The following is a 23,412-nucleotide window of genomic DNA, read 5'->3' on the forward strand; positions in this document are numbered from 1 at the left end:
GTTTAAATGTATTAGTTTAAAGCTACTCATCTAGTTTAAATGTATCAGCAAATTATATTCTTTTGTTATACTTATGCTTGAAAAGTTCTTCTCTTGAAGTTCCTAGTGAAGAAGCTTTGCTTCGCTTGATGGGATCATATGGACCAGATAATACTCTTTCTTTTTCATGCTGTTATTAACCTTAATAGTTACTCCTCTATAGCAACTTCTATACTTGCATCATGTGGAATTAGAAATGATCTGTGCCTGCAAATTCTTGTAATAAAATGAAGTGGTGGATTATTTGGGTCATTGTCATTTTGTGGTTGTTATTAGTGGCATTTGGTTCAATTATAATGCTAAAATCGCTATTTCCTTTTTTTTTCTTTTTATAAATTTTCCTTGTTGAAGCACATTATTAGCTTGTGTTATCTTTGATTGACAGGGGTGAGATTATATCTTTACGATCAGAGCGTGACAAGTTGGCTCTTGAAGCGAATTTTGCTAGAGAAAAACTTGAAAGTGTCATGAAAGAAGCTGAGCATCAGGTGATTAGTGTCAGCTTATCCTTTATATCCCCATTTCGATGGAACATATTTTCATTCTTCCTGTTTCTGTCTTCATTTTTGTTTAGTTTATGTCTGTTGAAATTTCTGTGTTAGTGTTGACTTTTTTTCTTTCTTCTTTGTTGCATGTGAAACATCCCAGAGGGATGAAATCAATGGCGTTCTGGCAAGAAATGTCGAATTCTCGCAGTTGATTGTTGACTACCAAAGGAAGCTACGTGAAAGTTCCGAATCTTTAAACACAGCTGAGGAGCATTCTCGGAAGTTAATTATGGAGGTAAATGTCATGTTTGGGAAGCTTTATCATTCTGACTGTTGCCAATGATGCTGTTTATATGTATTTGTTCTGAACAGGTGTCTGTATTGAAACATGAAAAAGAGATGTTAGCAAATGCTGAAAAGAGAGCATGTGATGAAGTTTGTAGCTTGTCAGCGAGAGTTCATCGTCTGCAGGTTGATAGCGTGATTGACTTGGGCTCTGTCCGGTTGTTGCTTTTTCACTTGATTTCATTTCTTTAAAAATGGCCATAAAGCGAAAGCAAATGATGAAAAACAAATTCATAATTGATCAACAATTAATAAATAACTAAAATGAAATAGTAATTTTAACATAATTGTTCTATATAAAAGTCAAATCATAATTTTTTTAGCCCAATAAATAACATTTTTAATTTTTAAATCTTGAAAAATATTGTTTGCTTATCCTATAGAAACAAACCATTTGTTTTTTCGTTTCCAAAAGCAAAAAGCAAGTAAGAAGAGCAACAACCAAACACTATCTTTTATTTTGCATTTTATCAGTACTTTAAAAATTCAATGTTATTATATGCAGGCTAGTTTGGATACTATTCAGAGTGCAGAGGAAGTTCGTGAGGTAACTCATCATTAATTATTTTGTTAGGAATATGTTTTTTGTTCCCTCATTGTGTTGATTTGACAAGTATTTTCATTGTATCACCCTGTTTTCTGATTTTATAGGAAGCAAGAGCTTTGGATAGAAGGAGACAAGAGGAGTATGTAATACAAATAGAGGTGTGTTTGTCGGGTTTATTTTGCATTATTAAAGAGATCTTTTTTCAGTTTAAGGTTATGGAAAATTTTGGTTGGGTTAATTAGTTATCCTTGAAATATTTCCTTCTATTGATCTTGATGCAATCAGTGTTGTTAAGGAGCTGTGCCCTAAATTGCCTCATACTTTTGGGTGAGGCACCTTTGATCAGGTGCATAACTGCTGTGCCGAGGCACACTTTTTTTGTAAGGTTGAAGACGCAAAGAAGGCCTGCCTGATTGAAGTGTCTCTTTTGATTTCTTTTTCCGTTCTTTTTTAGCTGTACCTTTAATAGTAGAAAATCGGGTAAATGTCAACATTCAGTTTTGAGTATTCAACTGCAAACAAGGGGCCATAAAGAAATCAAGAATCAGATTTTGCTTCATTTGAAGAGGGTATGTTTTATATCTTCTGTTTCTCGATTCCTTTGCCTCTTCCCTTCTGTTTATTCAATCATTTTATTTGATCAAAAGTTTTTACTTTTCTTTCTGTCAACATTTTCTGCCTATTTTTTTTTTCCTTTCTTTTCTTCAATCTATATCTTCACAAAAGCACATAAACATGTTTTTGCTGAACCCTTCAAACAGGAGGTATATGCCTGTTTTTTTTTTCTTTTCTAGAACAGGGGCTGTGTGTCTCTGTTTTATTTCTTCAAAACATAGCATGCCTATTCTGTTTTGCTTTGCTAGAACAGGGGGCATAGTTTCTGTTTTTACAACCCAAAAAATTAAAACTTTTTTTTTTCCCATGAACTTTGATTATCTAAAAGTGGAACACATATGTTCAACCTGTATTACATAAAAATAAACTTTTGCTGGTATATATTTTCTCCTTAAGCTAGTATAATGACAATTGATTTTTATTTTGTTTATTGGTGCAGGAAGTTTCAAATGGCAACAAGTGGCAATAATAAAAAGGAGCCTAGGTGGAAGTGTTATATTTTAAAAGATCTCCCTTGGACCTAAATTCTATCGCATGCGATAATGCATGTTTTTAGAATTATACTGAACATATTAGTGAATTAAATGAAGCAGTCTTTAGAGTCCGTTACAAAATTATATATTAAGCTAATCATACATAATACGTAGGAGTTTTTGTTTATATGTTTGTGGGTGCGTGTATGCATTATGTATACATACTTACATTTACATGTATACGGGTATACATGTATACATGTGTGTATGTGTGTGTGTGTGTGTGTGTGTGTGTGTGTGTGTGTATAGCTCCTGGGTTCATTTTATAAGTCTTTTATTGATTTCTATGTGTGTTGCTTTAATTAAGTTTGAGCTGATTTCTGTATACATGGAAAAGGGGGAAAAAAAACACTGTTATGGCATGGGTGTGGATGTGTGACATAGGTTTGATGAAAGCCTGATGTTTCTTATCATCAGTTTAGAAATATGTTTAACACGGGATATCTGTGAAGTCTAGTTTCACTTCACAGATACATCTCTTCCTTTGAATGATTGGTAAAATCTTTGTTGAAAGAATTTATTTTGCTGTTTTTGGACATTGGTCTGCTTTCTTGAGAAATGCTGACGCAGTTCTTTTCATGACCAACTTTTGTCCTTAGCTTCATGAATTAACCACATATTATTATTGGCCCAACTGAATTTTGTAGAAAGAATGGGCTGAAGCTAAGAAACAACTGCAAGAAGAGAGGGATAATGTTCGTACGCTAACGTCTGGCCGTGAGCAGACTCTGAAAGATGCTATGAAACAAGTTGAAGAAATAGGAAAAGAACTGGCTAATGCGTTGCATGCTTGTGCAGCTGCTGAGGCAAGGGCTGCGATTTCTGAGGTAATTTCTGCTCTTTAAACTGTATCTTGATTATTGCACTGCTTGTTTTTATCTGCTCTAGGAGTTATATGTACATTCCTTTTGCATTCACTTGAGAAATGTTTTTCCTTTTAAAGGAGTTTTTGGTCTGATTGTTTTTCTTAATATATATTTGTATCAGGCCAGACTCTCTGATTTGGAGAAAAAGCTTAAATCTTCTGATGTTAAGGTAATATTTTCTATTTTCTCTATTTTCTTATGTTAGTGAAGCACTGTTTTACCACATGAGCTGTTAAGTTTACTGCTATTGAAGCGTATTCTTTCTTCTCTGTTCTTTGTAAGGTATTTTTAGAAATTTCTCCAACAGTAGTCTGTTTTCTTCTTTTTTTTTTCCTGTCTGCGACTTTGTTGTTTACAGTGGTCATTTATGGTTTGTTTTCTGCCTCCTGAACTTGCATTGACTAGTTCCTGAAATTTTATCCTTGGTTGATGTTGAGTTAAAGTCTCTTTCATATCTGCATGGCCTCCTAAAGATTGATTTCATTTTTATATTTGAGATCAAACTTCGTCCTTGGAGTACTTTTTGACTTTTTCTCTGCTATTAAATTTTACCATCTTCTATGCTTAATATATCTGCTGATTAATTGAAGGAGAAGAGAAAAGTAATGTAGGTAAATGATGATAAATTCAACATCTCTGGGGTTAAGTTTCTCAGGGTTTTGAAGGATTGGGAAAAATGCTTTGGTTTGTGAATGTATCAGGTGATTAATTTTGGGAAAGCCTTTGTATAGCTTTTGAATGTTAATTTTTTCTAGGCTTCAATGCTAGAACACTAATTCTAATAAGGTTCCACCTCTAAAAACTAATTATTTTTATGGTACTAATGGAGGCCCCTGGGCCTTGAGTTACATAACTAAAAGTATCCCTTTCTGAGCCCCTATACCCGGTACTCATTCCTAAGGTTTGAACTTCATATCAGAAAGTCTCAAGTTCTAACCACCGGCTTATCTACTTTGGTTCTACATCCAGCAACTATGGTTTGATGGAACTTTGATTTGGAATTATTTTATGACTTAGAAAACATTTAAAAATGCCAAAATCTTCTATCTCATCTGCAGTATGCTTTGATCTCCCATCGCTTATGGTTAAGTTTGATTTCCTAATTTACATTATCTGGATTTTGGTAAAAAGAGTTTACTTCTAGTTTCTCTCCTCAACTGTTCTTTTGCTCTTATTCTGCCCCCTCTCTCCCTTCCTTTCATTTTTCTACATTTTCATAAAGGACTTTTTGCATTGTTTCGTATGTCTCCCTTGCATCTGATTTGGCTTTCCTGGTGAATGTTTGCTGGTAATCTGATGCAGATTTTGGAGATAGATGGTGGTACTGTGCCATCCTCTGTTTCAAGAAATGAGGTCAGTGTTCTTCAATTATCAATTTGATTTGTCTTTAGTAATACTCTCATGGAGGTGTGTGTATTATGCTTCATTGCGAATGCTGTCTGCTTGTTACATTCGTTATGGCCACTCTGGCATTTGACTATATTATGCAGCTTTTGAAATTATTATTTGTAATGCAGCCAAAATTATTGTTGCAGTATTTTTTTAAATAGTAATATTTCAGTCTTACGCAACCAAGTTTTGTCCAGAGGAAAGTTGAGAGAACAATTGAAAAGAAAGTACAGCTATTTGAAGGCGACTCAAACTAAAATGCGTACCATTCCAAGGACAGAATGGTTAATACCTTTATGAAGGCTTTTGTTTTCCACAAAAAAATAAATAGAGGGAAAAGAATAGTCTGACTTTCTACGTACATACAACAACTTTGGACTTAGGTCCTTAGCTCCTAGTTGTAGAAACCAATATGAAGGCTGATCCTTTTTGTTGTAAGATGAGACTTTCAAGATTCTGGTAATGGAGGTCTTGTCATGATTGTCTTAATCAGACCGGTATGAGAGAGCTCCCTCTTCTTAAGGAATATTCTTGTGCATCAAAATCTTTTATTATCGTGCCAATTTAACTTTTGAAATATGTACTGCATAAATGATCATATTGGATTAAAGTTTTGACTCATTTAGTTTAAAGCTTCCATGTGTAGAGATGAATTTCTTTACCTGGAATTGCATATATATTATTTTGCTATATTTAGTGTATGCTTGTAAGATGGCCAAGTCTGTTACATAAAGCTAGAGGTGGAAAAAGCTGAAGGCTGATCCTCATCTGATGCAACCTGAAACTTGGGCAAATTAATACCAAAAACAACCCTATCAATATTGACTAAAACCTTGACTTGACCTGAATTTATTCAACTGAATTCGAACTTGATCTAATTAAATCCAGAACCATTACTGAGTTAGGTCTAAATACTAGACTACAATGTCAATAATGTTTCTTAGATCTTAAAATATATTTTTTGCTTGCTAAGAAGAGGTACCTTTCATTATGTTTTCGAATTACATGTTAAAATGTGCCGGTTATGTGTTGCTGTGTTTGAATTTTGATTGTGTTTGGTTGGAGTCTTTTTGATTTGTAATTTTGTATGTTGTTGCTCTCTTGAGTTTCACTGCAGATGAATTGTATTTTGTGTTGATTTTGGTTCTAATGGTGGTTTCCATTGTTTGGCTAAATGTCCTCTAGGTTGTAGAACTGCCAATGACAAGTGAAGAGATAGAGACACTAAAGGAGGAAGCAAAGGCTAACAGGGATCACATGCTGCAGGTTGTTGTCTACATTGTGAGCATTTTAGATTTTAATAATGGTAGAAACAATGTGATAGTATAATATGTTGCTTTTTACAGTATAAGAACATAGCACAAATTAATGAAGCTGCATTGAAGCAAATGGAACTCACACATGAAAGTTTCAAGAATGAGGTACTGTGCAATATGTTAGCTTTTGGCAGATGAACTTTTTGTAAATTTTTAGCTGATCTATATATATATATATTCTTTCTTAATTTGGTAGGCCGAAAAGTTAAAGAGATCTTTAGAAGCTGAGCTTGTTTCACTTAGAGAAAGGGTTTCTGAACTTGAGAATGAATCTTCTTTGAAATCAGAGGAAGTAGCTTTTGCGACTGCAGGAAAGCTAGAGGCTCTTTCATCTGCATCAGCAGAAATTACAAGTTTAAAGGAGGAAACTGCAGTTAAAAGGTCGAATTCACCTGCTGTATGTTATGAAGTTATTTTGATTCTCTATGGTTTCTTATTTTCTGCCTTTTCCATATAGTTCTCAAATTGTGGCATTGGAGATTCAAATTTCTTCTATGAAAGAGAACCTGGAGAAGGAGCATGAAAAGTGGCGTGCAGCTCAAGCTAATTATGAAAGACAGGTTTGCTCAATGTGCACAGTAGACAAGACAAATGATGTGTAAATGTTTAACTCAATCAAGTCGTTGTCATTGTTCTAATAGTTGTAGTGCATTGTTCCTACTGAAATTGGAAGTATCCTTTCAAAATTGTTGAAATGGTTATTATGGATGCTCTACTTCCTCTTTTACATTCCTTGATCATCATATCAGTTTTAGTGCTCCATAGAGGTTAAGTTATATGCATGGTAGTCGAGGTGCTTCTTTGGGCACTAAAGGCACCAGAGAGCAAAAGCCCCTGCCACCCTCTAAGTAATGCCAGCCATACTCAGGCACCCACCTTTGGTGTCTAGGCATTTACGTTTCTAAGATGAGAGGGTGCCCAAAAGCCATGCAGCCACACTTAAGTAAAATATCCTTTGTTTTCTGCTCCCTTTTTCTTTACATTTTCTTTTGAGCTGTATGTTGAATTTTAAAGAGGACATCTACGGGACTGAAGATAGTATCATAACATACCCGATTCATCCCCTCTTTCTCTCTTTCGCTTGGGATTCTGTTTCTGCTTTCTTTTTTAAAGGTTAATTTGTTTTTCATTGAATAGAGATCATATGCATCTGCTTTCATCATTTAAAAATGAAGCATCTGATTGTTTTGATGCTATCCATTTTGAACAGGTTATTCTACAATCAGAAACCATTCAGGAGCTGACCAGAACATCACAAGCATTGGCTTTACTGCAGGGGGAGGCATCTGAGTTGCGTAAATCGGCAGATGCACATAAAAGTGAAAATGTAATTATTCTTTCTTGTCTTTTTTTCATGTCAAATTGTTTTGCATTGTTTTGTGTTGCTTAGGGGTGGAAATGAGCCCACCTGAGTTGAGCCTGGCTGTGTTCAGGCTCATGTTGTCTAACCGACAAGGAGTTTGAGCTCATTTGGGCTTCAATGGGGTTTTGAATCTTTTGTTCAAGCTCAGCTCAAAAAGCAAGGAAAGAAAATCACATGAAGCAGAAACAAAAAAAAAAAAAAAAAAATCAAACACAAAATCTCCAGTCCTGCCTCTACCTTCACAACCCATTTTCACCAAGCACCACTCTTTCATTAAACAAAAAAAAATTATCCCGAAAGGCTGAACTAACAACACCAACACTTGCAAACCCATGAGACTGCCAATTGATCCCAAAGTCAAATAAACTCTTAACATTTTTCAAGTTTGTGAATTGTCTGTAAGATGTGAAATTACAGAGAATCACAGGTATTAAGAATATTTTTTAGAACTATAGGGGTTCAAATTGATTTAGAAAAGTAGAGAAAGAGAATTCTAGTTGGAGAGAGAAATGAACAGAAGGAAACAGTTATGACTGATTGTTCTAGAAAGTGGTGAGAGAAGAAGTCTCTAGAAGTTAGGAACAATGGACAAACAAGTATTGAAATAAAAGGAACAAAATATTAAAGAATGGAAATGAGCCTCACTGATCTTGGCTTGGTATAAGTAACTCCAGTCTGTAAGTAAGGCCTATTAGGGGGCGAGGCCTTTTGTGCATATACACCTAACTCTTTTTGTTTATTTGAGAAACTTTGAAATTCTGTTTACATTAATTTGTTGACAACTCTAGAGTGTCGTAGATTACTCATAAATGTATTATTGAAAATTTAAGGGAAGATATTAATTATGCCTCCGTTAAATTTGGAAAAAATGTTTTTGTTTTTGGGTATTTAGGGAATTATAGGAAATTCAAGAAAATTCAAATATAATATCTCAAGAACCACACAAAATTTATAAGTTTAAACTGTTCTGTGGTTATTATTTACTAACAAACCCTTCTTGCAGAAGCCTACTATACACCTTTCACTGGAAATTAGTTAGTTACGCCTAGTTTGCATTTAGGCAACTATAGTGGTGAGATTGGGGTGATGAGGTGGCATGTCAGTGAGATTAAAAGCAGTGGTAGTTCAATGGGTTTTTGATAAAAACTGCGACAGTGCAGTGGTGGGAGATGAAATGATAGGATAGTAGGGAGTGGTGAAGTGGTGCAATGCTAGGAAGGAAGAAAATTCAGTGATGCTGTAATTGGGCTACTGGAGCCCCTGGAGTATAGAGGCATCTTGGCTCGAGCTTTCGTCACATTGTGGCCAATCAGACCCAACTATGTGGCAGTGACCAAAACCAAACACACCGATTACGGTGTGTGGTTTTTTTTTTTCCCCGTTTACAGAGTAGTCTTGCCAGCTTCTACGCAAAACTAGTCCTTAGTAGATAGAGATATTGAATCACTCTGGACTATTTATTACCATATCAAAAGCCGGTCAATCAATTGTTTAAAACATTATGTGACATCCAAGAATAGTCTTTTTCATTGAAGCAATTGTAAAAAGCTTTAAATTCTTTTAAAAAAAATTAAGGGTCCACCATTTTTTGAGATTTTTATGAAACCAAAGTGTGAGTTAATGCTTAAAAGGTAATACTGATGTCAATATAATAACTGCATATAAAGTAAAATTGTGCTTTCTTGTGATTGGTAAAATTCAGATTTTAAATTTGTCCATTCTTATATGTATATATGTCATGCATATAAAATGTTTATAAACATGTATTTCAATTTTTATAGTTTCATGAAGTTAAGGCTTTTAGGTTGGGGGATTTAAATTAGTTTCCTTCAGTAGACATTTTCATGTCATATGACATTGTTCAGTAGAATACAGTTTTTAAGTTTCATGAAGCTGTTTTGTGACAGTTTTCTGCTTCTTGGTTGAAAATCCATAAAAAATGTTTGTAAATGTATTAGTATGACTTGGTTGCCTGAATATGTTCTCTACAGGCTGAACTTAAGGCTAAGTGGGAGGTGGAGAAATCAATCCTTGAGGAATCAAGAAATAAAGCTGAGAAGAAATATGATGAACTTAATGAACAGGTCAGTGTTGCTTTTGAAGTTGCCCTGTTTACTCGCTCTGTTCCCTGTCCACATTCTTTCTCACTTGGACAGTCATTTCAATTTCTCCACAAGTCGATAGAGGTATCAGGTTGTATATTTTAACTCATAAAACATAGCTCTTGTCCTCATTATTCCTCATATGACATGCAACAATATTGTGGGTCCAAGAAATATTAACATTGAGAAACTAGCTAATTGTTTAATCAATATAGACAAGAAGTGACTCTCTTTTAGGAAACTTGATAGGTTCCATGCTAACTCGAATATGGTAGATACAGTCACGACAATTACAGGTTCAGTTAGTCAGCTGTTAATTCAGACACTGACCAGTTGCTTAGGTTCTCATGTCCATCCTAGAGTTTTTTGTTTGATTGTTGATAGAAATGTGAATGGCAGTGTTGGGGCCATAGGATTTATTTTGCTCTTAGGCATAGGTCATTCTAGTAAAAATATCAACAATGACTTGTACATTTTAATTTTTACAATTTGGCTGTGAAATAAGACACCTATGAGGTACACCTAGGAAGGGAATTCAAAAGGTTGATGCATGTCTTCCTGCTACTATTTGCTTCTGCTTTGTTATTATTTGCATTTGCAAACATGAAATGATTTTTGTGAGGAATCTTTTTCTCTTTTTGGTTTACCTATTCTAAAATTTATTTTGTATTATTAATTTTATGCAATTGAATAGACAAATGCTAGTAGTTTTGTAAGATTTTAGATATGATCCTTTCTTATCTGTTCTTCAGAACAAATTATTGCACAGTAGGATTGAGGCTTTGCACATTCAGTTGGCTGAGAAAGATCGTGGTTCTTCTGTAATTTTGTCTCGAAGCGCTGTTCAAGATCCACTTGGTGATTCTGGTTTGCAGAATGTGGTTAATTACCTCCGACGGACGAAAGAAATAGTAAGTTCTTATTGGTCTTTTTTAGTCTGTCTCTTTTCCTGTCTTTTTCTTGCTGCATTTATTTTCTGATGTTTTCTGATCCTCAATAGGCAGAAACGGAGATTTCTTTGTTGAAGCAGGAGAAGTTACGGTTGCAATCACAAGTGAGTAATTCCTTCCCATAAATTGACCGAATTGCATATTTTGATGTATACCATGTCAGCTTCAACTTTGGGTTTCTATCTACCTGTATATGTTTTTGCCTTTATTCTGAAATAAAAAAATTAGCAAATTAATTTTCTGGGGGCTTATTTGCTGAACATCTTGTAAGTTTTTTCCCCAATTGATGAAGGAATAAATTTGTTTATAATTTTTCTTGCATGAAAACTTATCATCTTGGATTGCCTTTGACTAGTATTATGTGAATCGATTCTATGTACAACATTAGGTATGCTCCTAGGTTTACTGGAAGTTTGTATTTTAGGTTGCTGTTTGGTTGCTGGTTCAAAAGAGGTTTGGGAAATGAAAGATGATGTAAAGAGTAATTTTTTAGATCTCTAGTGTTTTAACAGGTTAATGCCTCAAATGAGAAGTCATCAAATGTGGTGTGCTCTTTGTATTGTTTCATTTTTGTGATAACAATTTGATGTATAAAACATAGGCTTTATAATGGCATAGCAATTCTCTTTTTTCATTGAATGGTTTCATTTGATAAATTTCTTGCATTCACTGTGTAGATTGAGAATGCTCTTAAGGCAGCAGAAACTGCCCAAGCCACACTTAATGCTGAGCGTGCCAATATAAGAGCCGCATTGATGACAGAGGAAGAGATCAAGTCTTTACAACATCAGGTTCTTCTTTACTTCTTGCCAAAATAGTAGTGTTCAGAATTTTTTCCCCATGCTTTTGCTCCTTTATAATATTTCTTTTCCCCAACTTTCACTACCTTTCAGAGACCTAGCATTTATTGGATTATCCTGATGTGTAGTGCACCCCTATCTCTTTAATATTGCCTTACAAGATATTTATGTTCCCAGCCCTCAAAGTTGCATTACTGGAATCTTTGCAGGTTAGGGAAATGAATTTACTCCGTGAAAGCAACATGCAGCTTAGAGAAGAGAACAAGCACAATTTTGAGGAATGCCAGGTATGTCTTAGGAGGAAAGCCGGCATTCTAGGATCATTTTAAAAAAAATTGAATGTAATCGCTTTGTGATAGCATTTTTATCTGTTATATTCGTCAATTTACAAGTTTACCTTGTTGTGCTTATAGAATTTACGCGAGGCAGCTCAAAAAAATAGGATTGAATCTGAAACTCTAGAGAGCCAGCTGATGAAGAGACAAATTGAGCTTGAAGCTTCTAAAAAAGAAATTGAAATCTATCGGACAGAGAGAGATTGTTTGGAAAAGAGGGTCTCTGAGGTATGAACACAGTTTTAAAGTGTAGACTGCCTTTTGTATCTGTCTTTCTTGCAACATTCTAAAATTTACTCTTCTGTGAAGTTACTTGAGAGATTTAAAAACATTGATGTGGAAGACTATGATCGCCTGAAAAATGATGCTCAACATAAAGAGGTGAGATGGGCTTTTATGAATGCATATCACCCTGTTTCAAGTATTTGAACTGAATTTGTATGAGAACTTTTAGAATCACATTCTTTTATTTCATAATTAATCATTTAAGTTCCTTAGAAAAAACATTAATAATTTCAGTTTTTCATTTGATTTTGAAAGATTCCATCTTTTTCTTTCTTCTATTAACTGCTAAAGTTATCCTTTTCTTTTTATCCCTTTTTGAGTCTTTTACGTGATGATGGTTTAACTACATGCTATTTGTGCTCTTAATTGTCGATTTTCTAAAAGTTTTATGGACAATTTTAAATAGCATTATTTGGTACTGCTTGCAAACCATTTACAACGTAAAATTCTTTGATGTAATATTTTTTACAGAAAATGGATTTTTTTTTGTGAGTTTGGTATGTACCTATCTATTTGCATTTCTTTTGAGGTCGTTGTGGGTCAGAATGAGGTCTGCAATGATTATTACTTGATGGTTACATTATATCTTACACTTTGCTGCTTTGCTCTTAAATTTTTTTTCAAGACACTGAATATGCAACAACGAATTTGTATATAGAACTATAACGTACTTAAAGAAATTACTTTTATGCTAAAATGAGGATAGTAAATGAAGTAAGAACTGGGATGCTGATTTTAAAGTTTCTTTAATAGACTGATCATCAGATCTATTGATCTGTTATACATAGCACTTATAATTTTCTATTAACTCAAGCGGCTGCTTTTTTGTTGTATTCTTATGTGCACTTTATTTTCCACCAGGAAATATTGAAAGAGAAGGATGCTCAGTTAGATGAAATCATGAACCTTCTTTCTAAGAAGCAGGACACAATATCAAAATTGGAATGTGATCTTGCGACCAGCAAGTTGGAACTCAATGAGAAGGATAAAAAGTTAAATGATATTTTGCTATTAGAGGTACTTTAGTGTCCACTTCTCTGTAATTTTAGGCATCAACTTGTAGGGTTCAGTTTTGATGTAAAAAAGTATTTGATTGTGTTATTTCATGTGTAGGCTAATCTAAAGTCGGACATGGAGAAGCAGAGGAAGCTTGTCCTTCAGTATAAGGTTGTGATGAAGTGGAAATCATTACTTACTCTATTTTCTTGCTGATTTAATCAACAAAGTTTTGAGAATTGAAGTAGTTGTAAATTTTCTCCTTTTTTGTTGTTGTTATGGCTCGTGTTATTAGCTAATAGGTTTTTTGTGTTTTTTGTTTTATCTTCCAGAGGAGAGCTGAGAGTTTAACAAAAGAAAAAGAGCAAATAAGCAAAGAAAATCAAGCCCTTTCGAAACTGTTGGAGGAATTGAAACAAGGTAGGATTTTTCTTAGAATTATATTATATTATCTAGTTATCTTGTTGCTGACTTTTGAATTCTTGAATGTAGGTAGAAGGTCCATCAGTGATACGACTGGTGATCAAGTCATGAAGGAAAAAGAGGAGAAAGACACTAGAATACAGGTGCTTAAGTTGATTCTTCTTTGTTTGACTTGTTCTTGTTTTCCTTGTTTGTAAACAATTTTTCCTTCCACAATATTTTACGCAGAGTCTGGAAAAAACGGTTGAGAGGACAAGAGAAGAGTTGAAGAAAGAAAAGGATGAACATCAGAATGAGAAAGCAAAGCGTATAAAATGTGAACGGACTATCATGGAAGCTGTTAGGAAAACTGAAAAGGTTGTCTATTTGTTCTTTGCTAATATTTTGCCCTAATGAAGCAGAAGGGATTTACACGCTAATATACTTGTTCGCTACTTGAGCTTGGCTCAGAAAATACTCGAACTCAATTTGGTCAGTCAGAGTTGAGCTCGGGTAGTCAAGCTTGCCAAGTTTTGAGTACTCTTAATGCCTGCTCAAGTAGCTCACGAGCCTAGTCGAGGTTTTTTATTTTGTTAATGTATGTTTAAATATTTTGATAATGTACATATTTTATATTATATATAATTTCTAATTAATTAAAAAATATTTGTAAGAATAGCGTGTCAATTTGAGCTCAATTACAAATAATCAACTCGAGCTTAATCAAACCTTTTTTTTTATTAGGTTTTAGTTACGAGTCTAATTGAATGAGCTTGAGTTACTCATGTTCTTTCTTGACTCAAGCACAAGCTAGGAAAATAGTACTCTGGTTGAGCTCAAACTCGAGCTTGAGCTTTGTTTGTCTTGGCACTGCTGGGCTTGATTGCACCCTTAAGAAGAACCGAACTGTTGTATTTTGCTCTGAATTTGTCCATTTTAAGATAGACAACAGAATTTTGCTTATAAGTTCTGTCTCTACTAATGTTAGTTTATGTTTGCTCTGCTCTTATTGTTAATGTATTGCAGGGAAAAGCAACCGTTTTAAGTGAGCTTGAGAAGTATCAGCAGGCTTTGAAGCGCCTCTCAGAAGAACTAGACAAGCTCAAACATGCTGAAGGCAATCTTCCAGAGGTAAAAGAAGTTGTGGTGTTTATATTATTTAGGTTTCTCATTTTGTTTTGGTGAGTAAGAGGGTCTGGTTTCTTCTATTAGTCATTTATACATCAACTTTTATCCATGTCTTTTCTTTACACACTGCAACTAAAAAGCAAAAGATAAAACAAATTGCTTTCAAAATCACACTAATTTCTTTATTCCTAACAGAAATTATTGTCGGGAAAAATACAATGGAAGAAAAGTGAATTAGTCCTCTTTTTATCTAGAGTAAAGATAAATCTCACACGCATACACAAACACCTCAAGTGAGATTCACGAGTCCAACAAAGAGATAGCAAGTGAGATTATTGTCATTACATTTTCTTCTTTTAATTTATTAATTTTTTATTCTTTTAATTTTTTGTTTAGTTTATTTGCTGCAGCAGTGACTTCAATACCTGTTTAAGTGTCAATTTGTTAATTGCTTTTAAAAAGGTTGTGTTCCTTGAGTGGAAACACTTATTAATTGTTTAGGGTTCAATCTTGCCTTGAAAGAAAGGCAAAACTGCCATCTTCCCTTACTTTCTGACTTTAGCAGTTAAGCATATTAGTAGTATTGGTTTCATATCTTGAAAAACATATCTAAATAAGAAAAAGGGAGAGATACCACCTTGATGCCTACTCACTATTATGGCTTCTGTATTGAATACTTTTTCAGTGTTGACCTTGTAATTCAGGTTTCTTACTGGATTTGTTTATTTAATTTTTTTTAAAGTTCTTACTGGATTTATTTTTACAGGGTACCTCTGTGGTTCAGCTTCTTTCTGGCACCATCTCTGATGATCATGCTTCTCCATATTTATCTGCTGCAGAGGATTTTGAAAGAGTAGCACTTTCAATTCTGAATGAGCTTGGAACTGGCTCTGGAGACGTTCCTTTGGTTGACCCTTCTGTATCCACCTCTTCAGGTTGTCTTTTAGTTTATTTTTCTGAAAACTGTCTTCCTATTTTTTTCAGCTGTTGTATGACAAGTTAATTTTACTGTCAGGTACAGTACCTCATCATGATCCCATTATTGCATCCTCAACTGCTCCTGCAACAAGCCACCATCAACCAGCTAAAGCATTAGAAGAGAGGAGATCTATTTTACCTAAAACCAATATTGAAACTCGTAAAACTGGGAGGAAGCTTGTCCGCCCACGTTTTGTCAAAGCCGAAGAGCCACAAGGTTATGTGGAGATGTCAGAAGCTACATCTCTTGATGGTGATGCCCAAGGAACTCTTGCTCAACAAAATCAACCAGTTCGCAAACGTCTAGCTTCAGCTGCTTCTGAGTTGTGCGAGGATTTACCAGTTCCAGGGGAGACGAGTACTGACGTGGCTGTACCAGTTCTCAAGAAACCTAGAGGTTCAGATTCCCCACCAGAGGCTGCTGAAGGTCAAGCTGCTGCTCTTTCAGAAAATCTTGGTTGCACAGAAGTAACTGAAGAAGCGTATGATACCGTTGGTGATGTAGCTCAAGGTTCGAATGAGGAGGTTGTTGATGTGGAGAAGGAAGAGGCTGAAACAATGGAGGAGAAATCTGATGAACCAAAACAACCCCAATTAGATGGCAAAAATGAGGTTGAATTGCTGGAAAATAAAAACAATATGTTAGATGAGATGTTGGATAGGCCAAGTGGAACTGAGATGGCGGTTGACGATGAATCAAAGAATCTGGCTGAGCAAGATAGCCAACAGCTCTTGCTTGAAACTGAGAGTGAGAGGGAAGAAGGAGAACTGGTCCCTGAGGTAGTAGCAGAAATTGAAGGAGGTGCTGATGTGCACAATGGGATGGGATGCTCTGAAATTGGGGACTGTCAGCAAGAGCTAGTTCCTTTGGCTTCACCTTCTAGGGTTGATGATGAAGCACTATTTACTGCAGCAGTAGAAGGTGATAACTCTCCTGACGTAAATGATGAGAAGAATAATGAAGGTGATGTAGCTGAAGAGATTGTTGCTGAAGGATTTGATAAGTTAAATGACGGTAATCACCAGACTGCAGTGGAGACGGATCAGATGCCTGAAGCTGCCACTGGGACTGCTGAGCCTACCTCAATAAGTGTTCAACCAGACGCCGAGGTCACAAAGCCTGCTTCTACAAGTGTTACACCGGAGACCGAGGTCTCAAAGCCTGCTTCAACAAGTGTTCCGCCTGACACTGAGGTCTCAAAGCACATTGGTTCAAGTTCTGCACCAGAAGCAGAAGATGTAAAACAAACATCTCCTGTAGGTGCAACCTCAACTTTGGTAAATCTACAAGAGCGAGCGAGAGAGAGAGCCATGCTAAGGCAGGCAGGAGTGCTTCCCTCGTCAAGTAGAGGTCGGGGAAGACCAGCAATGCGCGGTCGTGTTGCCCGGGGACGCAGTGGGCGTGGGCGTGGACAAAATTCCGAAAAACAGTGAGGAAGATTTTTTGTGTTGGCAGGGAGAGGATAAAATGTTTACCTTTTTTTCCTTGAGAAAAAAAAATCTTTCAAAACTATCGGCATAGACATAGACATTCAAAATTAATTCTCTAATAGTTAATTATTGTTGAAGATTAAAGTTTTTGACGGAATAGCTTGTTTAGACTGACATGATATTGGGTGCAGCAAGAGGAATGAATATGATAGTTTTTAGCCATATCTGGTGTAGAAGAAAGTAGGAGGTCGGGCATTGGTTTTTCCTTTTTAATGTCACTTGGCTCACTTTATTATATTTTTAAATTGAAATTAAAAATAAATGTACAATATTTATAATAAAAAAACAATTTAAATCGGCCGAGTTGCGCAAGGTGTTTGTGTAACGTTTAGTGTTCAAGCTTGGCCCAAAGCTCGCCGCTTGGATATGTGATTCATTGTAGGGTCACTTTTTCAAGGAAGGTTATATCTGTTAGATAAGTAAAAGGAAGCTTCAAAGGAGTTTTTTTCTCTAGCCACGTTAGGGATGTCAATGGGTGAGATATTTGTTAATTTTAAAGTACCCGAACTTTAATTTTATTAAAAATCAAATACCTTAATTTTATTAACTTCTCAAATAATTTTAAAAATTACTATTTTAATCTTAACTCTAATATATTTACATTATTCTATAATTACCTTAGCTCATTCAAATATTCAATTAGATAAAAAAATTATTAAAATTTTTTCATGAGTTGTCACGACCCAAAACCTTCTTCGGGCTCATGATAATCGTCGCGACGTTTCGATTGATACTCATTACCCAAAATGCCAATCGGAACCCCACAAGACTTATGTATCAATTTCTTGCTTTTCTTGTGAGCAATCGTTGTTAAACATTCCGTTTTAAACAATTACCAGTCGTTTCCGACACAAGTAAATCAAAAGACAAATTATTTTATTTTTGTTTTAAAAGGATTTATAAACAAATATTACTATTCAAAATATTGATTAAAATATAGCATTTTTATATAAAACAATATTTATAGAAACATGTGTAAGTAATCTTTTGTAACGTGAAAGTAAAATAAATTTATAAATACAATAATTTACAAAGTTATAATGTACAATAATAATTACAATGACAAGGGGCCCATAAATACACCAAGTGTTGGTGATAGTAACCTATTGTCTGTGAGATAGAGGGGTCAACTGGAATCTTCGACAAAATCGGGTATCTACAAGCTACCACAGGTTTGAAATATTTGGAAAAGAGGTGGGTGAGATTTTGCAATCCCAATAAGTAAACAGACATTATCATAAATATCTAAAGGCGAGTAAAATGGAGGCCAGTTTAAACAACAAATCACAAACCATTTCATAAGGTTTTCAATTTATTTCTTAAACCATAAAATATTTGTAATTTACCAAAATAGTTGTTAAGGCTTATGACTTTGATTAGAAACAGGGCTTAAGCCAAAAACTAGTCCTCGGGGATACCTTGGCCGAGGCATCTAACCAAGTCCATCAAGGTTGTTAAGATATTTACATGTTAAACACATGTTAGTTTTGAAAACAAGTCGTTCCTTGGCGTTAGCCGAGTTACACATTCATGTGGGGGTTCGACATGAAGTGAGCTCTAACACTACCTCGGGAGTTACCTTCCTCGCCTCTACAACCGAAGTAACTATGTAACTGGATTTACCGTACCCCTCTAATAGGCAGTCCATGAAAACCCGTCACTGCAATGACTTAACTCACCAATTTTAATAAAATTTTGACAGTATAACGTGGTTTTTATTTATTTATCCAGCCTGCATAGTAAAAGACAGCTTACATAATTTTTCAATGCAATTATAAAATATAGCCACATATATTCATATATCATAAGCCATTCATAGGAAAATATATTTTTCAAAACAATTGGCAGCCTCCAATTACTCAATTTCATGATCAAAAGTTTCTTATTTCAGATAATCAACACAATATATTTATTTGTCACATTTATTTTTAAAACATCAAAAGTCTCATTTTAATCTCATTTTCGTTTCATAAAATACATAAAGAGCATTTAGAAATAAACTCTAGATAATTTACAATAATAATAGGTTTACTCATAGTTTGTACAAATTAAATGCTTTCTAAGTGCCCCGATCACTGTTCGTCGAGTACGACTTCCTTGCCTTTACCGAAAGGCTCTACTCCTAGACACATTGCAAAAATTACATAATTCACCACATTGATGCTAAATCACTATATAATTGACTTAAATCCTATACTAATGCATGATATGAAATGCAATAGCCTAAAACGGCTTAAACGCGGTATTAAGTTATTTTTAGCACTTTACCCGATAAATTGCTAACGCGCTCCATTTTAGCTCTAAATTGTCCCATTTTCTCTCCAACATTTCTAACCATTAAATATCAGCCAATAACCCTCTAAAATCACCAAAATCAACTCACTTTCCTCCTTGAAAAATTCGGTCAAAAATGGGACATTAACTTGGTTAATTTTTCAGTTTGTTTTTCTATCACATTTAACTATTTTTCATCATTTCTCTTAGAATAAAAATCAGTTCATCATCATTGTACATCACTGAATATTTGGCCAAGGGTGGGTATTGTGAGAATTTCATGCTTTCTTACCCTATTTGATTTCTATACACATTTAACTAACTAAAATTACCAATTTAACTAAGAATCAAAACATAAAAATTTCAAAATCCTTCCCCTTGAAATTCGGTCAGCCCTTGGTATCACTTTTTGATCTCTCTCCTCAAGCATGCTAAATGGAAACAAAGGCATAGGAAAGGTAGAAATCAAGCTCAAGTCGAAAAATCTTACTGTTAGACGCGTAAACGGATGAAAAACGCGAATTCCCCTTTGAATTTTCTAGTTTTCCTTTGGTTTTTCTCTTTTCTTCCTTTCCTCTCTATTTTCTCTCTTATTTTCTCCTTATGGCCGACCATCACCTGATGTGGGGTTTAAATGGGCTGATTTTCCTTTAAAATAATATTAAATCATTAAAAAGTGTCATATGTCACTTTTCCATTGGCCCGTTTTTAAAATTTCGTCCTTTAAACTTCAATTTTTTCACCACTTAAAATACCATAGTTATTCATGTAATAAATAAATAAATCCTATGATTTTGACAGGTTTTGGGTGGTGAAAATTACGGTTTTACCCCGAGACGACAAAATTACCGTTTTGCCCCTATGTTTTGAAAATTACTGAAATTGAAAATTTTCACTTCCTATCATTAAATTATACTCCAAATAGTTAATCTTGGTAAAAATTTCACTCCATGATCAAATTATTATCTTAGGTGGTAAAATGACGATTTTACCTCTAAACATCAAAATTTTCAATTTTTACCTAAATGAGCCATCGAACTCCGAACAATCATTTTTAGTCATTCTTGAACTGTAAAATATTACATTTCATCCTATGATTCCTATATGAAGTAATTCAAGGTTAAATCAACTCAAGTGTACCGTTAGGTACAATATCGGATTTCGTCTATTATTAGGAGCTTTCCTAGCGTAATAACATGCTACTCAGTACATATATTTCATAACATGTGTTTATAGGGTCGAGTTTTACGTGAATACTCAATTACCTAATTAAATTATTTTAATCTCATAACTTTTTTTCAGATTTATATGTTATAAGTTTATATAAGTAAAGATATGCATATCGTAATTAGTAATTTTATGAGTTATAATTTTTGTAATGTTAATACAAAATAGAAAGTAAATATACTTATATTTAAATTGCACACACACACACACACACACACACACACACATATATATATATATATATACACACACATAGACACACACGTGTGCACACACATCAAAATATTCATATATATATATATATATATATATATATATAGTAGTAATAAAATTCTTTATAAATGAATCTAATATATATTTATTTATATCTATGTAAAGTATATATATTAAAAGACATTATAAGTTAATTAATAATTATAGTTTCATGAATTAATTTAATTAACTATATAGGTTTGTCCTTAATTACATAAAATTAAAAAAAATGACTAGGTTTTAGAACTATTCTAATCTTACAACTTCTCTAACGTTTATATAAATAAAGTTATATATCTTATAATTAATAATTTTATAAGTTATAATTTTGTAATCTTAACACAAAATAGAAAGTAAATATGTTTATATTTAAAGTATATATATACTAAGAATATTTTAGTGTGCATATATAATAGTAATTATATTTGTTATAAATTAACACAATATATAAACTATATATATTAAAACCTTTCAAAAAAAAAACTATATATATTAAAAGACATTACAAGTTAATTAATAATAATAGTTTCATGAATTAATTTAATTAATTATATGGATTTGTTCTTAATTTTATGAAATTAAAAAAAAAACACTTAGGTTCCAAAACTATTCTAATCTCAAAAGCTTTCTTTAAGTATATATATATATATATTATAAGTTTATATAAACAATGGTATATTTATTATAATTAATAATTTTATAAGTCATAATTTTTGTAATATTAACACAAAATATAAAATAAATATATTTATATTAAAAGTATATATATATATATATATATATATAATAGTAATTATATTCCTTTATAACATGATATGATATTCATATTATGTAAACATAATTAACAATCTAATAAATTTTTAATTTACATATATTACTGTCATCATAATAATAATTAGAGGAACCATACTTTTCATATATTTGTTAGCTTTTAACAAAAAGAATTGCTTGTAAAATTAGTAAAAATTGTAAATTTTTAATTTAATTATTAAAATATAATAAAATATTTATAAATAGTATTTGGGTTCGAGTAACAGGTACCCAAAGGGTTGTACCTGAACCCTACCCAAACTCGATATAGGTAGTGAAATCACTACCTGAATCCGTCTCAAACCCGATTATAGGATACCCTAACCCTATATAATCGGGTCAAGTATCCGCGGATACCCTATAATCAGGTACCCATTTTGTAATACCCCGCACCCTCGTTGGACACAAATAAGACCTTATTGATCAAACGAATGATCGTTCGATGTGAATTGGCATTCTAAAGAGCGACAAAGGATGAAAGGAACGTTCAAGAATAAAATACTTTGTGCGTGCAAAAACAATAATTAAATAATAATATTTTTGTTGGAGAAGAATTAGTAAGCTAAAGGATGGTTCAAAAGTAAACCGAGATGTAATGATGCGTTTCGGGACCAAAGAAGGCAAGCGAAAATTTTTGAAATAAAATAATATTAAAATATTAATATTTTATATGTTGTCGGAATTAGTCATGAAAAATGGAATATGACTAATTTAAGTGGGGGAGAAGAAGTAAAGAAGAATTTTAAAGGTGGAAGAGTTGCTAGGATAAAGTGAATTCAAACAGTTACAACGTCACAGTACTGACTATCAAATGTTGTCGCATTAAGAACCCCTTATGGTTAGAAAGCACGAGTAAATTTGAGGAATTTCAAGTTAGATATGTTGTATGCAGTTGATGATGAACAAATTAGCTATTGATTAAAAAGATTGATTAAGATTATAAAGATATATACAAGAATATCGTTAATTATCGAAATGTCTTGTGGTATAAGTTGAAATTATCTAGCGAGCACTCGATCATGAAAGTATTGGAGTTTTATTTTTGAGAATATAGTTACTAATAGTTATTAGATTTGAATCATCTCTGATGTTAAATATATTTGAAATAAATAAAACATGTCTTGATATTTATGTATTATGAAATGCTCGCATGGAAATGGTATGGAAGTGTGTAAACCGAAATAAAGATAGGTTGACAAATTAGACCCGTAGTCAATGGTTGGATAAATGTTCGAATGCCAAAAGGTTTGATAAAGGATCAAGGTAGAGGAAATTGTGGATGGCTATGTAAAGATGCATAATTGATGATTTAAGAATGATTTGATGGAGGTGTGACTAGGATTAATGATATATTTAATTTCTCTTTATAAGAGGAAGAATAATATCGATTTAATTCGAGAAGTGTGGTACTTATAAATAAAAGTAATATGACATTGCCGAGTTTTCTATAAAGATTGGAAATTGATTTAATTCATAAGATCGAGATCTTATATGGAGAATGTCCAACAAAAGTGATGTAGAAGAATTTTAGAATTTTGATTGTTCACCGTATGTTGGTTAGAATTTGAGGACGAATTTATTTTTAAGTGGGGAAGATATTATTTTATTCAATAAATTTTTCACTTGCCTTCTTTGGTCCCGAAACGCATCATTACATCTCGGTTTACTTCCAAATCATCCTTTAGCTTACTAATTCTTCTCCAACGAAAATATTATTATTTAATTATTATTTTTGCACGCGCGAATCATTTTATTCTTGAACGTTCCTTTCATCCTTTGTCGCTCTTTAGCATGCCAATTCACATCAAATGATCATTTGTTTGATCAAAAAGGTCTTATTTGTGTCCAACGAGGGTGCAGGGTATTACACATTGCCATCCC

General features: G+C 33.5%; 1 protein-coding gene across 3 annotated transcripts in view; it reads left to right on the top strand.

The window, feature by feature from the left end:
- NUA (nuclear pore anchor) overlaps window positions 1-17,130 on the top strand; it is a 35,705-nt gene extending 18,575 nt beyond the window's left edge. For 2 of the 3 annotated variants that reach the window (XM_018124703.2, XM_018124704.2), the window contains exons 21-48: window positions 425-527; window positions 688-822; window positions 900-998; window positions 1,378-1,419; window positions 1,524-1,577; window positions 3,215-3,394; window positions 3,555-3,602; window positions 4,736-4,786; window positions 6,008-6,088; window positions 6,169-6,243; window positions 6,335-6,519; window positions 6,596-6,698; window positions 7,349-7,465; window positions 9,493-9,585; window positions 10,356-10,514; window positions 10,604-10,657; window positions 11,231-11,344; window positions 11,563-11,640; window positions 11,767-11,916; window positions 11,998-12,069; window positions 12,835-12,990; window positions 13,087-13,140; window positions 13,302-13,389; window positions 13,462-13,535; window positions 13,621-13,749; window positions 14,398-14,502; window positions 15,266-15,434; window positions 15,515-17,130. In XM_018124703.2, coding sequence (XP_017980192.2) covers window positions 425-527; window positions 688-822; window positions 900-998; window positions 1,378-1,419; window positions 1,524-1,577; window positions 3,215-3,394; window positions 3,555-3,602; window positions 4,736-4,786; window positions 6,008-6,088; window positions 6,169-6,243; window positions 6,335-6,519; window positions 6,596-6,698; window positions 7,349-7,465; window positions 9,493-9,585; window positions 10,356-10,514; window positions 10,604-10,657; window positions 11,231-11,344; window positions 11,563-11,640; window positions 11,767-11,916; window positions 11,998-12,069; window positions 12,835-12,990; window positions 13,087-13,140; window positions 13,302-13,389; window positions 13,462-13,535; window positions 13,621-13,749; window positions 14,398-14,502; window positions 15,266-15,434; window positions 15,515-16,911 — 4,165 coding nt within the window. In that variant the 3' untranslated portion in view covers window positions 16,912-17,130. The remainder of the gene's footprint in view (window positions 1-424; window positions 528-687; window positions 823-899; window positions 999-1,377; window positions 1,420-1,523; window positions 1,578-3,214; window positions 3,395-3,554; window positions 3,603-4,735; window positions 4,787-6,007; window positions 6,089-6,168; window positions 6,244-6,334; window positions 6,520-6,595; window positions 6,699-7,348; window positions 7,466-9,492; window positions 9,586-10,355; window positions 10,515-10,603; window positions 10,658-11,230; window positions 11,345-11,562; window positions 11,641-11,766; window positions 11,917-11,997; window positions 12,070-12,834; window positions 12,991-13,086; window positions 13,141-13,301; window positions 13,390-13,461; window positions 13,536-13,620; window positions 13,750-14,397; window positions 14,503-15,265; window positions 15,435-15,514) is intronic. The other variant, XM_018124705.2, reaches the window with a different exon arrangement.
- The last annotated feature ends 6,282 nt before the right edge of the window (window positions 17,131-23,412 follow it).

This window comes from Theobroma cacao, chromosome 7, assembly GCF_053813885.1.
Source record: "Theobroma cacao isolate CCN51 chromosome 7, ASM5381388v1, whole genome shotgun sequence".
Classification (NCBI taxonomy): domain Eukaryota; kingdom Viridiplantae; phylum Streptophyta; class Magnoliopsida; order Malvales; family Malvaceae; genus Theobroma; species Theobroma cacao.